The sequence below is a fragment of the Ictidomys tridecemlineatus genome, chromosome 12 (assembly GCF_052094955.1).
Source record: "Ictidomys tridecemlineatus isolate mIctTri1 chromosome 12, mIctTri1.hap1, whole genome shotgun sequence".
Lineage (NCBI taxonomy): Eukaryota > Metazoa > Chordata > Mammalia > Rodentia > Sciuridae > Ictidomys > Ictidomys tridecemlineatus.
In genome coordinates this window covers 86,866,010-86,881,488 of record NC_135488.1, presented here as the reverse complement: position 1 = coordinate 86,881,488, position 15,479 = coordinate 86,866,010, and the positions used below count along the sequence as shown (strand labels likewise).

General features: G+C 35.3%; 1 protein-coding gene across 5 annotated transcripts in view; it reads left to right on the top strand.

The window, feature by feature from the left end:
* The window catches only part of Plekhh2 (pleckstrin homology, MyTH4 and FERM domain containing H2), a 107,254-nt gene that overhangs the window by 21,071 nt on the left and 70,704 nt on the right, over positions 1-15,479 (top strand). For all 5 annotated transcript variants that reach the window (XR_013429009.1, XM_078029287.1, XM_021725863.3 and 2 more), the window contains one exon: positions 9,298-9,360. Coding sequence is in view for 4 of the 5 variants with exons in the window: in XM_078029287.1 (XP_077885413.1) it covers positions 9,298-9,360 (63 nt within the window). In the remaining variant the exon portion in view is untranslated. The remainder of the gene's footprint in view (positions 1-9,297; positions 9,361-15,479) is intronic.

The following is a 15,479-nucleotide window of genomic DNA, read 5'->3' as shown; positions in this document are numbered from 1 at the left end:
TGGAATAGTTAGATACTGTCCAAGATCCACCCGCCCCATACCCTTGGTCTCTCCAGCAAAGTAGCCAGATCTTTTTTCCATGCCGATTCAAGGATCTAGGAAAGTACACAGAAGCTACATCACATTCTAATAGTCGGAGTCCGTCACTGGACAACACAGTGTTAAGGAAAGAAGAAATATTTTCCATCTCTTGAAGGGGGAAGTCACATGATGTTAAGCATCTTGGTATGTACTTCTTGCCGTGTGTATTTTTTATAACATGTCTATCTAAATCTTTTGCCCATTTTTAAAGTGGGGTTGTGTTTGCATTCTTACTATTAAGTAGTAAAAAAATCTTTATCCTGGTTAAAAGTCCTTTATCACAAGAGTTTTGCACATATTTTCTCAATTTATGCCTTGACTTTTCATACATTCATTTACAATTTTTACGAGGTACATTTTATCAACTTTTTCTTTTATGGTTCATGCTTTTAGTATCTTTTCTAAGAAATCTTTTCCTAATCCTAAATTACAAAGATTTTTCCCCCTTTGCAAAGGAGGATAGACTTTGAAGATGATGTAAGATTTAGTAGAAAGTTCAGTTTTTCATGGGCCAGGTGCACACCTATAATCCCAGCGGCTCAGGAGGCTGCGGCAAGAGGATCGAGAGGTCAAAGACAGCCTCAGTAGAAGCGAGGCACTAAGCAATTCAGTGAGACCCTGTCTCTAAATAAAATACAAAATAGGGCTGGGGATGTGGTTCAATGGTTGAGTGCTCCTGAGTTCAATCCCCGGTACCCAAAAAAAAAAGTTCATTTTTTTCCCCGTGGATATCTGTTGCAGTGCCTTTCTTCCTCTTAATTACCTGGGCTTTCGTTTATATGTGCAAGCATGGCTGCAGTCAAAGAGATGGACAGTAATAAGCACTGATGGAAAAACTGGAGTCCTCATATATTGGTGGTAGGATTGTAAAATGGTGCAGCCACTGTGGAAAATAGTTTGATATTTCCTCCTAAAGTTAAATATAGAGTTGTACTGAGACCCAACCATTCTACTCTTAGATATATATCCAAGAGAATTGAACATATGTGTCCGCACAAAACTGTACATGAACGGTCATAGCATCATTAATTGTAATAGCCAGAATTGTCCCAAAGCCTATCAGCTGGTGAATGGATAAACAAAATTATGTACATCCATATTGTAGAATATCATTTAGCACAAAAAAGAAATGAAGCACTGATACATGCTACAAATGAAAGAACTGTGAAAACACTAAGAACTCAGACACAGAAAGTCACATATTATATGATTTTATTCATATACAGAATAAGTAATTCCATAGAAACTGAAATAATGCATCATGTGCCTGAGAACATTAATCTAGAGTAAGTTTCTTCGAGGCATATTTTAGTAAAAAACTTCTGTGTTAAAGAGCATTAGAGTATCTAGGCAAAAGTAAATCCATGACTTTCACATAATAAGGGGAATAAAAATTATATTGTTACACTAATAGCTTATTCTTATGCTTTATGCCATGAGAAAATAGAATACATAATTAAGACATCAAGGAAAGAATATTGGGATCCAAGGATTTTATATCCTGCAAAACTGACTTGCAAAAAAAGTCAAATATTTTACACAGAAAGGAGCTATTAACATGAAAGCTTTACCAGGAAATCTCTCTAAGAAATTTAAAGAATGAGGTTCAGGTAACCAAGATAACTAGAGATTATAGCATACAATGGCTATACATATGATCTGGCAATGAAGATAGAATAAACCAATAATAAAAAAAAAAGGATTAGGGATATGCCTCAGTGGTAGAACACTTAGTGAGCATGAATGAGACCCTGATTTCCTCACCAGCATTGAAAAAAAATTTTTGAGATAGGGTCTCACTGTGTTGCGGTAAGCTGGCCTTCAATTCAATTCTTGCCTCAGTTTCCTGAGTAACTGGGATACATATGTGTGCCATTGTGCTAGCTATATTAGATGGTATATTTTAAAGTAGATTTCTGAACTATTCTGTTCTGTTTATCTAGTATGTTTGTTTTATGCAAATGTATTCTCTTGATTACTATTGCTACATAATACATTTTGATATCAGATATTATGTCTTCTAATTTTGTTCTTTAAGTTGTTTTGTCCATTTCTATATAAATTTTGGAGTCTGATTAATTTATGCAAAAACTCTGCTAGGATTTTGACTGGGACTAGGTGGAACCTATAGGTCAAACTGGGGAAAGCTGAAATCTTAATAATATTGAATCTTCTCATTCAAACTCTCCATTTATTCAGGTCTTCTTTATGGTTTCAGTTTACAAATATTTTACACATTTTTGTTAGGTTTACCTCAAAGTATTTTGTGGTTTTGAGGCTGTTGTAAATGGCAGTGTTTTAAATTCCAATTTCAACTGATTGTTGCTTTTATATAGAAATATAACAGACTTTTTATTGACCTTGTATCCTATAACCTTATACACTCATTTATTAATTTTAGTAAAACTAATTTTTTAGATTATTTGGTATTTCTCATGTAGACAATCATGTCATCTTTAAATAACTGTTATTTCTTTTTTTTCAGTCTATGCCTTTTAAATTTTTTCTTGGTTATTATCTGGCCAAAAGTAAACTGTTGAGTGGAAGTGGTAAGAGAACATCATTATGGAAGGAAGCATTCATCTTTTGCCACTAAGTGTGATCTTAGTTATAAGTTTTCATAGATGTCTTTTGTTAAGTTTCAGAAGTTCCTTATATTCTTATTTTGCTGAGATTTTTATTGTGAGTGGATGTTGAATTTTGTCAGATGATTTTTCTCCATTTCCTAAAATTATATTTTATTTGGTCTTTTGACATGTGAATTACATTGATTGATTTTTCAAAATTTGAAATAACCTTGCATTCCTAGGATAAACCCCATTTGGTCATGGTATACTATCATTATTGTATATGTTTAGTTTGGATTTGCTGGTATTTTAAGATTTTTGCTTCTATATTCACAAGGATATTGGTCTGATGGTTGGTTTTGGCAATACTGGCTTTAAAAATTTTGTTGAGAAGCATTCCTTCCTTTTATGTTCTGGAAGAATTTTTTGTCGAGTGTATATTCATTACACCATAAATCTTAGGTGGAATTCATTAGTGAAGCCATCTGGTCCTGGAGTTTTCCTGTGTAGGAAGCTTTTTAACTACAATTACAATTTCTTTTATGGATTTTGAACTATTAAGCTAACATTTCCTCTTGAATGAGCTTTGACATTTTATATCTTTAAAAGAGTTTGCTTATTTTACCCAAGTTGTCCAATTATTGTTGTTTGTAATATTCTGTTATTATGCCATTAGTTTCTGTGGGGTCTGTATTGATGTCCCCATTTATATTGCTGATATTGATAATTTGTATCTTTCTTTTTTTGTTTTATCATTGTGGATGGAGATTTATCAATTGTATTGGTTTTTTTAAAACAGCTTTTGGGTTTACCCGTTTTTCTCTGTTTTTAATTTTGTTGATTTCTCCTCTAATCTTTCTTAATTCTGTGATTTCTGTTATCTTTAAGGTTTAATTTGCTTTAAGCAGTTCCTTTAGTTTACTCAGACTCTTGCATCCCAATGAATGCCCTTGCTTTTCACCCCTGCAGCCCATCTCACAAAGGTCACTATGACCTCCTAATTATCAATGACATCATCCCAGTTGTCATTTAGTTAGCTGCTACTTCAGTATTTGAGTCTTTTTTCTATGTACATTCATTTGTATCCTAATTCTACAAGGTGTTTGAGAATCTGCTTCTTAATTTTCTATTTGCTCTGAGTGAGCAGAACTAACTTTTCTGGGGGGGGGGGCGTACTGGGAACTGAGCCACATCCCAACCCTATTTTGTATCTTATTTAGAGACAGGGTCTCACTGAGTTGCTTAGCTTTGAACTCAGGATCCTCCTGCCTCAGCTCAGCCTCCTGAGCCACTGGAGCCACCATGCCCAGCCATAATAATAATTATAACTGTTGTTGTTGTTATTATTATTGGTACTGGGGATTGAATCCAGGGCCTTAGTGCATGAAAAGCAAGCACTCTACTGAGCTCTATCCCCAGCCCCTTAGAATTACTTTTGATTGAGAATTGGCTACTGTTTCCAGTGCAGATTTCTAACACCTTTGTCTTTTTCTTCTTTCCTCAATTCCATAAAGTTCCTCATCATGTATAAACTGCTTTACCCACAATCCTATCACCCAAAGGTAGGCAAGTCATTAGTATATATCATCCCATAAAAACAGACACATATACCCTTTTCCAACAAGAATGTGATTAAAACATTAATTACTGCTTTGTAAACTTTCCCCTAGATATCATCTACATATATCATCATTCTAAATATAATTTACATTTGTCTTTGAATATGTCATATATTTTCATATGTGTGTAAAGGTATGATTATATATATTTATAATTGCTAGAGAGACTTTCAAACATATAGCAATAAGAATATTAATATTTAACCCCCATGTATGTTACTGTCAGCTGTAATGCTTATCAACTCAGGAAGTATACTGTTTCTATTCTACACTGATCCACTTCAACCCTCTGCTATATTATATTGAAATGAAGCCTAAATATAACCTTTCTTACATTTATGTACATTTGTAATGATTGTAAGGTATCTGAGGATGTGCCATTATTTATATACTTAGTAAGTCCTTTTTTTAAGATACTTCTAATTTTTCTACTTCCTCCTTTTTAATTTTTAAATATTTTATTATTTACTTATTTTTGGCAGATCTGGGAATTAAACCCAGAGCTCTATTATCCCTGAGCTATGTCCCAACCCTGTTGTTGCCCAGGTCCCATGCTTGCGACAATGGATTCAGGGTCGCTCTGCGTGAATTGGACTGGCAACAAAAGACCACACAAACGCAAAATACCTTTTTCTGGGGTCAGGGACAGCTCTGTGGCCTCAAGGGTCAGCTCCCGCTGGAGGCTGCAGGAGGAGCATGGGAGGCAAGAGGCAAGAGAATGAGCGCACCCCGAACCGGGTATTTATTAGGGAAGGCTTTAGATAGAATATTCCACCCAAATAAGGCAAGGTATTGTGTTTCAACAAACAGGGGGGTGTAACCCCGTTCCACTGGGTGACGCCCAATCCCGAGCTGCGTTTCCTTGCCCAGGGAAGGAAAGGCCCGCTTACTCAGCACTGCTTGGATGCCAATTCCACACCCCCATTACTCAAGGTTAAGGGGGCGTGCTCAGCTCCTGTTCAGGGTTGTCCCTACACCTAGTGGCTTCTATTTTTATTATTCAAATTATGACACTATAAATGCCATCACCACATTTTTAACTAATGAGGTATCTTTAACTTTCTTACATCACTTTTATGTGATTTCTTATTTTTATTCTTACAACATTCTTTAAGGTAGTAAGAATATATTATATTATTCCCCATTTCATATACAAGAACTTTAGAACCCAGTGGCAAACGATTGGCAAACAGTAGAGTAAGAATTAAAACCTAAATTTTTTAAATCTTGTTTGTTCATTTTAAACTAAGCCATCCAAACTTATTTATAAAAGTAACATATGTACATGGTAGAATAACTGCTTTAAAACACTCTATATAAATATTAATTGACTACCTAATAAGTATCAGACACTGTGCCAGATGCTTTCCTGTTTATTCTTCATATAAATACTGTAAAATAAGTGTGTAATTTTACACACAAGGGATGGAGACTCAAAGAAGTTAAATGGCTTTCTTGTCATTATACCACTAATAAATCTGGGTTCTTGCCCCTAAGTTTATTGCTCTTTCCATTTTCTCCTATATTATTATTTCAAGGACTATGCCCTTTTTCTTAAAAAAGCAAAAGTGACTTTTTGAACCTGTGCTTTTAGCCAATTCCTTGTATTCAAAGATATACACATAATTTTCATGCCCAGCAACAGATTTATAACCTTGTATAACCAAGGTTCTGTGAATTGCTGTTGTGTGTGTATATAGTAAATGCTTTTTAATAATAGAAAAAAAATCGGTAAAGTTATTTTTTAAAATTTTTTTTAGTTTTATTTTTTAGTTGTTGATAGACCCTTATTTATCTGTGGTGCTGAGAATTGAACCCAACGCCTCACACATGCCAGGCAAGTATGCTACCACTGACCCACAGACTCAGCCCCTTGGTAAGGTTTTTGATACCTTTTAGAATTTTATTGACTGGAACGTGCAAAGTATGGTGTCCCAATGGATTTAAAGGGTATCCCACATGAATTATTTCTAGCAACTTAAAATGAAGTTAGGAAATTTTACAAATTAGGCAGTCAGTGCTACAGAAGCAGAAATATTTGGCAGTGATAAAAATAATACTATGGGCGGGGGTTGTGGCTCAGTGGTAGAGCACTTGCCTAGCATGTGTGAGGCACTGGGTTCAATTCTCAGCACCATATATAAATAAATAAGGGCTGGGGATGTAGCTCAGCTGGTAGAGTGCTTGCCTGGCATGAACAGGCCCTGGGTTCAATCTCCAGCAACACACACACACACACACACACACACACACACACACACAAAATTAATAAAATAAAGGTCCATCAACAATTTTAAAAATATTTTAAAAATACTGTTCTTCAAATAGGCATGGTATTTTTCAGATAACAGAGAGCTTTGTCATTTCATCAATACTTTGTAATATATTGAGTACCTACTATGTAGAAAGATCTGTTTTAGATATATAATAACAGTTAAGCAAACAGATTTCGGCCCTTCCTGCTATCACTAGAAACTAAATACTTAAGAAAAAAATCAGACAAGATATTTTCATAGTTCTTTTAAGAAACTATTTACTTTTTTCCCCACTAGCAAAGTTTGACAAAATTTTATTTTATTTTTTATTTTTTGAAAGAGAGTGAGAGGGGAGAGAGAGAGAGAGAGAGAGAGAGAGAGAGAGAGAGAGAGAGAGAGAGAGAGAGAGAGAGAGAGAGAGAATTTTATTATTTATTTTTTAGTTATCTTTGTTTTGTATGTGGTGCCGCGGATCGAACCCGGGCTGCACGCGGCATGCCAGGCAGCGCGCTACCGCTTGAGCCACATCCCCAGCCCTTGACAAAATTTTATTAGCAAATGTTTGTGAATTTTTTTTTCTGTTTCTCCTGGAAACCCCAACAATATACAAAAATCAGTTAAGGATCCAGAAGTACAAAAATTCCTCTGAAAATAGAATGTAGTTATAGGGTAGAGGTGACAAGTATCAGCATATTGCCAGTAGTGGAAGAATGTGGTCTTGGCATTTGTCTGCTGGTAGGTTTTTGATTTAAAGGATATCCTAAGAACATCCAAGAAACATAATACTTGTCCAGTTGTTTCTATACAGTATCTGATAAGTCAGCAAAATGCTTTTAAGCAACAATCCTTGCCCATTAGACATTTGATGTATTTTTTTAAAAAGTTCCAGAGAATGTATTTGGGAAATATCTATTTACATATCCAAATATTTAAAAACTTCTTCCAGAATTTAGATCCCTGTAATAAATTGCCTTTTAAAAAGTGCTCACATGTGGACAGTTAAATTGCCATATATGGTGACAATGGATGTTCTACATTTGTATTACCAAGAAAAATATTAGGTGAATGACACAGGTAACCTTTTTCTAATGGGCAAATGAATAAAATGGAAAAGAAACAGATTGTTAATGTTAATAGTATATTTTATTTAATAAAACATATCCAAAATGTAATTTCAACAAGGAGTTAATATAAAAACTTACTCATTTTTATTTCTTCGTACTGTTTCCCAGTAATACATTATTATTACTGGAGTTTGAACCCAGGGGCACTCAGCAACTAAGCCACATACCAGCCCTATTTTGTGTTTTATTTAGAGACAGGGTCTCACTGAGTTGCTGAGGATGGTTTTGAACTCGCCATCCTCCTACCTAAGCCTCCTGAGCCTTGGGATTGCAGGCGTGCACTACCGCACCCGGCTGTTTCTCAGTAAGACATTATTGAATGATGTGTGTATAATATACTTACACCACACCTTAATTAGGACTAGCCACATTTTGAGTGCCCTTGGACAGTACAGTTCTATTACTTGCCAGCCCTGGGTCATTTTGTGAACCACTTGGAAGGCAAGAAAACCAGGCAATCATTGAAATGATGTCCCAGTGCGCTGAGGCGGTACACGCCATGCATCATTACTTCCATCTTTTCCGGAGTCAGTTCATCAGTACGGTCCAAAAACTCATCTTCGGATTCCCCACGGATGATACAGAAAAACGAAGGCTCTCACTGAGCTTCAGGCGCGTCACTTCTGAAATGTTTACTACATCTTTTGTCAGGTAGGCCAAGATGGTAGTGCTCCATGTGGGACGTGGACTTTGTTAAACACAATTATTAAAGCCCAGGAAGTGCTCCCAATCCACACGTCTCAGCAGCGAACACCATTTACCAGGCGTTGACCCTGCGCCCGGGTCGCGGCCGCCTGGGGTCCGGTCCCGAAGTCCCCCGCGGCGCGCAGCTGGCGGCCGCCAGGGGTTGGGCCTCTCTAGCTGCGGGAGGCCGCTTCTCGGTGGTGTGGGAGCTGGCCCGGTCTGACAGCGCGGTCCGCGGGGGTTGAGTCCCAGCAGTGGAGGGAGGCGTGGCCGGAGCTCCGGGCGGCCCAGCTCCCAGCCAGCAAGAAGAGTGGAAATGAGCGCGTGCTTGCCACCGAGGGCTCTGAAGTTGGCTAGACTTCAAAGAATTTGAAATTGAGTTCTGCTTTTGTATTCAACCCTTGGCACGCATCCCTTATGTTAATTAGATTGGGTCCTTTATAAGGCTTTAAAAATTTTACTTATAATATTCATTTTAGTGTGTGTTTAATCAAAGAGTCTCTTTACTGTTTCCATCAATTTATAAGAATGAAAACTCCCCAGAGCCTTGACTCACCCATATCACCTATGGAGTTTATGAGAATACACCCTTTTCCCTGATATTACTGCAACTTTTTGGTCAAAACGTCAAATATGACATTTGAAGTCTTTCTTTTCTCTTATACTTATTGTTCTTAATATTGTGTATTAAGACAATATTGACAATGAAGAGTCTATTGGTCTCTATCTAGTCTTATTGATGTACACTCATATGGCATACTTACATTGTATCAAAACTTTTGGCATTTTGTTTGATCAATTTTTAACTATGTAAAGAACCTTTCATGTACTAATTGTATGCGACTTATGTATCCAGTGAACCACTTTAAATGTTCAAAATTGGTAACACTGAAACTTTTTTGCAAAAATCTTTTTGCAAAAAGGAAACATGAATTTTTATATTTCATTTTTTCCTCTTACTTTACAGATGCAACAGCTCGAAAGACAAGTTATTGATGCTGAACGGCAAGCAGAGAAAGCTTTTCAACAGGTAGAGTAAATTCTAGTTAAAAGTTTTTTCCTGCCTCTACCCATATAAAGGTTGCTTTGAAATTTGTCAGTCCTCTGCATTTGATCATTTTTTACTTTTTGAGCTTGATCCATAGAGAAAGTGGAAAATCTAACCCTGTTTTGTCCATTAACAAATTTTCAAGAGGTAAAAAGGCCTTGATTAGAAAATTTTTATCTCCTGAGAACATAAAATGTGACTTTTATGGTAATCCTAACCATAGTTAAGTGTTATATAAAAATATGTTTATAACAGTTTTATTCATAGTAATGAAGAGTTGTAAATCTCATGAATGCCTTATTATAGAGGAATGAATAGGTGAACTTTATCAATACCATGAGATATCAAACAATCATTAAAAATAATTGTTACCCTGTGGTATGCTGTTTTTAAGTATAGACTGAGGAGAGGGATTGCTGGGTCAAATAGTGGTTCCATTCCCAATTTTCCAAGAAATCTCCATACTGCTTTCCATATTGGCTGCACCAATTTGCAGTCCTACCAGCTGTGTATGAGTGTATCTTTTCCCCCACATCCTTGCCAACACTTAATGTTGGTATGCATAATAGCTGCCATTCTGACTGGAGTAAGATGAAATCTAGAGTGGTTTTTATTTGCATTTCTCTAATTGCTAGTGATGATGAACATTTTTTCATGTGTTTGTTGATTGATTGTACATCATCTGAGAAGTGTCTCTTCAGGTCCTTGGCCCATTTATTGATTGGGTTATTTGTTTTTTTTTTTTTTTTTTTAGTATCTAGTTTTTTGAGTTCTTTATATACCTTAGTGATTAGTGCTCCATCTGATGTGTGAGGGGTAAAGATTTGCTCCCAAGATTTAGACTCTCTATTCACCTCACATATTGTTTCTTTTGCTGAGAAGAAACTTTTTAGTTTGAGTCCATCCCATTTATTGATTCTTGATTTTAATTCTTGTGCCACAGGAGTCTTATTAAGGAAGTTGGGGCCTAATCCCACATGATGGAGATTAGGGCCTACTTTTTTTTTTTTTTTTCTATTAGACACAGGGTTTCTGGTTTTATTCCTAGGTCCTTGATCCATTTGGAGTTGAGTTTTGTGTATGGTGAGAGATAGGGGTTTAATTTCATTTTGTTGCATATGGATTTCCAGTTTTCCCAGCACCATTTGTTGAAGAGGCTACCTTTTCTCCAATGCATGTTTTTGGTGCCTTTGTCTAATATAAGATAATTATAATTTTGTGGGTTACTTTCTGTGTCCTCTATTCTGTACCATTGGTCTACAAGTCTGTTTTGGTGCCAATACCATTATTGCTCTGTAGTATAGTTTAAGGTCTGCTATAGTGATGCCATCTGCTTCACTCTTCCTGCTAAGGATTGCTTTAGCTATTCTGGGTCTCTTATTTTTTCAGATGAATTTCATGACTGCCTTTTCTATTTCTATGAGGAATGTCATTGGGATTTTGATCAGAATTGCATTAAATCTGTCTATTGCTTTTGGAAGTATGGTCATTTTGATAATATTAATTCTGCCTATCCAAGAGCAAGGTAGATCTTTCCATCTTCTAAGGTTTTTTTTTGCTTGCTTTCATTAGCATTCTGTAGTTTTCGTTGTAGAGGTTTTTCACCTCTTTCATTGATTCCCAAGTATTTTATTTTATTTTTTGAAGCTATTGTAAATGGGGTAGTTTTCCTCATTTCCTCATTTCATTTCTGAGGATTTGTCACTGTTATACAGAAATGCCTTTGATTTATGGATGTTGATTTTATATCTTGCTACATACTAGTTCTAGAAGTTTTCTGGTGGAACTTTTTGGGTCTTCTAGGTATAGAATTATATTGTCAGCAAATAGTGCAAGTTCTTCTTTTTCTATATATATCCCTTTAATTTCTTTCATCTGTGTAATTGCTCTGGCCAGTGTTTCAGGATCTGTGTTAAGTAGAAGTGGTGAAAGAGGGAATCCGTGTCTTGTTCCAGTTTTTAGAGGGAATGCCTTCAATTTTTCTTCATTTAGAATGATGTTGGCCTGGGGCTTAGCATAGATAGCTTTTATGATGTTAAGATATGTTCCTGTTATCCCTAGTTTTTCTAGTGTTTTCAACATAAAGGGATGCTGTATTTTGTCAAATGCTTTTTCTGCATCTATTGAGATGATCATATGATTCTTATCTTTAAGTCTATTGATGCAATGAATAACATTTATTGATTTCCGTATGTTGAACTGGGATGAATCCCATTTGATCATGGGTGCATTATCTTTTTGATATGTTTTGAATTCGATTTGCCAGAATTTTACTGAGAATTTTTGCATCTATTTTTACTAGAGATATTTTGATGTGTCTTTGCCTGGTTTTGGAATCAGGGTGATATTGGCCTCATGGAATGAGTTTGGAAGTGCTGCCTCTTTTTCTATTTCCTGAAATAAATTGAAGAGTATTGGTATTAGTTCTTTTTTAAAGGTCTTGTAGAATTCGACTGTATATCCATCTGGTCCTAGGCTTTTCTTGGTTGGTAGACTTCTGATGGCATCTTCTATTTTGATGCTTAAAATTGTTCTGTTTAAATTGTGTATATCATCCTGATTCAATTTGGCCAAATCATATGACTCTAGAAATTTAAGACCCTAACTTTTAACAGAATTTTATTTGAATTTGAAATTAGGAATAATCTTTTTCTATATTTTTATACTTTCTAGTATTTTTTAGATTATTTTTAATGATGTTTTGATAAGTCGCTTAATCCTTTCTGGACCTTGCCAGCATTAAAATGAGTAGTTTGGATGGGCACATCCAGGTTTGAAGTTTATCTGGTGACCCTAAATCCATAGCTTCTCATTTTATAAAAATATCTCTGCTGCATTTAGTTGAATCAAGAATTTCCAAAAGCTTAAATGCAAAATTCTTTCTTCCAAGAAGAGATATTAAATTTCTTATGCTTCCTCTAAGTTTGTCATGTTTCTTTCTTCAAATCTGAGCATTACCAAATCTCCTTTCTACCTGTTAATTTTATACAATAAAGGCCTGAATTTTTTTAAGTAAGCCCAATCTAATCTAATCCTTGATTTTCTTAATTATACTTGAAAAGAAACCTTAAGACTTATTATGCAAAACTTCAGCCATATATAAGAGTAGAAAAAATAATGTAATGAACTCCCATGTCCAACTTCAACAATCAGTTTACTCATGGATTGTTTATATCTCTACCTACTTTCCCCTCCATCTACCTCCACACTGGATATTTTGAAGTAATCCCACACATCATATAATTGTATCCATGAATGAAATTTCAGCAACTAATATAAAAGTAAATGCTCTTAAAAAAATCAACCACATCATGTCAAAAAACTTGCCAATAATTCTGTTTTTAATAGTTTTTTAGTTGTCAATGAACCTTTATTATTTAATTTATTTATATGTGGTGCTGAGAATCAAACTCAGTGCCTCAACACATGCTAGGCCAGTGCTCTACCACTGAGCCACAACCCAATAATTCTTCAATACATTTGTCAAATTTTCTTATATTTATTTTTTAAATGACATACCATAAATTTATTTTTTAAATGACATACCACATTTCACATACCATTAAATCTACTATTTCAAAATGAACAATTCAGAGTGTTGTGCAATTATCATTTCTACCTAATTTAAAAATATTTCCATCATCTCAAAAGGAAATCTTGTGCCCATTAAGCATCCATTCTCTTTCTCCTCTCCCTGCCTCAAGGTCCTGGCAACAACCAATCTACTTTCTGTCTATGTGAATCTACCTACTCTGGATATTTCTTATGGATGGATTCATATAATGTGACCTCTTGTGTCTGGCTTCTTTCCCTTAGCAGGATAGTTTTGAGATTCATCCACATTACAGCACGCATATCACGATTTAGCCCTGCATCTGTTGCCATCAACAGATGGGTTGTTTCAATCTTCTGGCTATTGTGACTAGTGCTGCCATGAACTGCATATACAAGCATTTGTCAAGTACCTCTTTTTAATTCTTTCATTTATATACTATTTTTTCTTTTTTAATAGTTGATTTATTCGAATCAGGGTCTGAATTAGATTGACACATTTGATTATTAAACTCTCTATAGGGTTTCCTACCATTTCTTTTATCTTTCAATTTATTTGTTGAAAAACATGGGTTAATTTGTCCTCTAAAGCTCTCTGCATTCAGAATTTTTTTGGTTGCATAATTATTTAATGTGTTCTTCTACCTCTGTATCTCTGATAAAATATAGTTAGATCCTAAAGTTTTGATGCCCCTTCCCTTCCTCTCCCCCCTTCATCCTCCTCCTCATTCTTCATTTCTCCTGTTCCTCTTCCTCCCTTCCTCTTCTTCCTCTTTTTACTCTTTTTCTTCCTCTTTTCCTCCTCCCTTTCCTAAGTCTTTGTGATATTGCATACCTCTGTCAGGAGGTATATAATGTAGAGTATGTAACATATAGTAAACTCTTCTTTTGATATATTAGCAGCCATTAATGATCCTGCTTTATCAATTATTTCAACAGGGAGGTAATTGCTTTGTAAAAAATCTACTTTATCTTTTAGAGAAGTTTTACATTTACAGCAAGATTGAGCAAAAGTACAGAATTTTTGAGTATCCTCTCCCCTACCGCAACACATACTCCAGCCTTCCCTAATGTCAATATTCCACACCAGGGTGGTATATTTGTTACAGTTGAAGAATTTCATTGACACATTATTATCATCCAAAGTTCATAGTTTATATTAGTGTTCATGTAGTGTTTTGACAAATGTATGATATTTATTCACCATGATATTATTATATGAAATAGTTTCACTGCCTAAAATTCTCCTACATTTCAACTTAATCATCTGTCCCTGCTCCCAAGTCCCTACAAATCACTGATCTTTTTATCTTCTCCACAGTTTTGCCTTTTCCAGAATGTCATATATGTCATATGTCTAATGAACCATATAGCAAATAGTCTGTTCATATTGACTTTTTTCACTTAGTAATATGTATTCAGGTTCCTCTAAGTTTTTATGGCTTGATAGCTCATTTATTTTTAGTGTTGAATAAAATTCCATTGTAAAAATTACTACATATTCTTTATGGCTGTTGCTTTTTAGAAATTAAGACATAATTGATATAACAAAGCACCCTACCATTAGATCAAGTTATACAGCATTTTGTCATCCCATTCTCTTGTTTTCTTTCTCAGGCAGCAACCCTGTTTACCAAGGTAACCAGTATTCACATGGGTTAGTTTGGCTGTTCTTGATATTAGTACTTTTTGGTCTTCTTCTTTTCTTTTCCTTCCTTACTCTCTCCCCCCTCCCTTCCTCACCCCCTATTTTTCTTTCTCTGTGATGCTGAGGATCAAACCCAGGCCCTTGCACATGCTAGCCAAGTGCCCTACTAATAAACTGTATCTCCCACCCTATACTGATTTCTTTTGCTCAACATTATGTCTATGTAAGTCATTCATGTTGATATGTATCAGTAGTTTTATTATTGCTGAATAGTATTTTATTGTGACTATATCTCACTTTTAACCATATGGTTTTTTTTTCAGCTTGGGGCTCTTATGAAGACTTATATTTGGTGGATGTATGTTTTTAGTTCTCTTGGGTATACACCTAGGAGTAGAATTGCTGGGTTATAAGTTGACAGTTCTTTAATGGGTGTTAGCAAATAGTTTCCCAAAGTGAATGTGCCAGGTTGTACTTCTACTGGCAGTGTATGAGAATTCCAGTTGCTCCACCTTTTTCCAACATTTGGCATTTTTTTACTTTCAGCCATTATGGCCAAGTTAATGTTGAAAAGAATGCAACTGTAAATTCTCCTCATTGGCTTAACAAATATGTATACACAAAACATCCCATTTCCATCATTTTGATCTGTCTTGTTTAGACCTTATCTTTTGACATCTAATAATGATCCCTGCCTAGCAAAATCAACAGATTGTTCTTACTTCCCCATTTTTCCTACCAAGATAGGAGAAGATGAATGTAGACTATAATATAAAAGAAAGCCAGTCCAAGACAATGGTAAATGCTCCCCATAAAAACATGGATTAGGCAGATTTCATGTTTAATTTCTAACTTTCTACAGAGTTTCTAGGTACATTATTCCCATTTGTACATGATGATT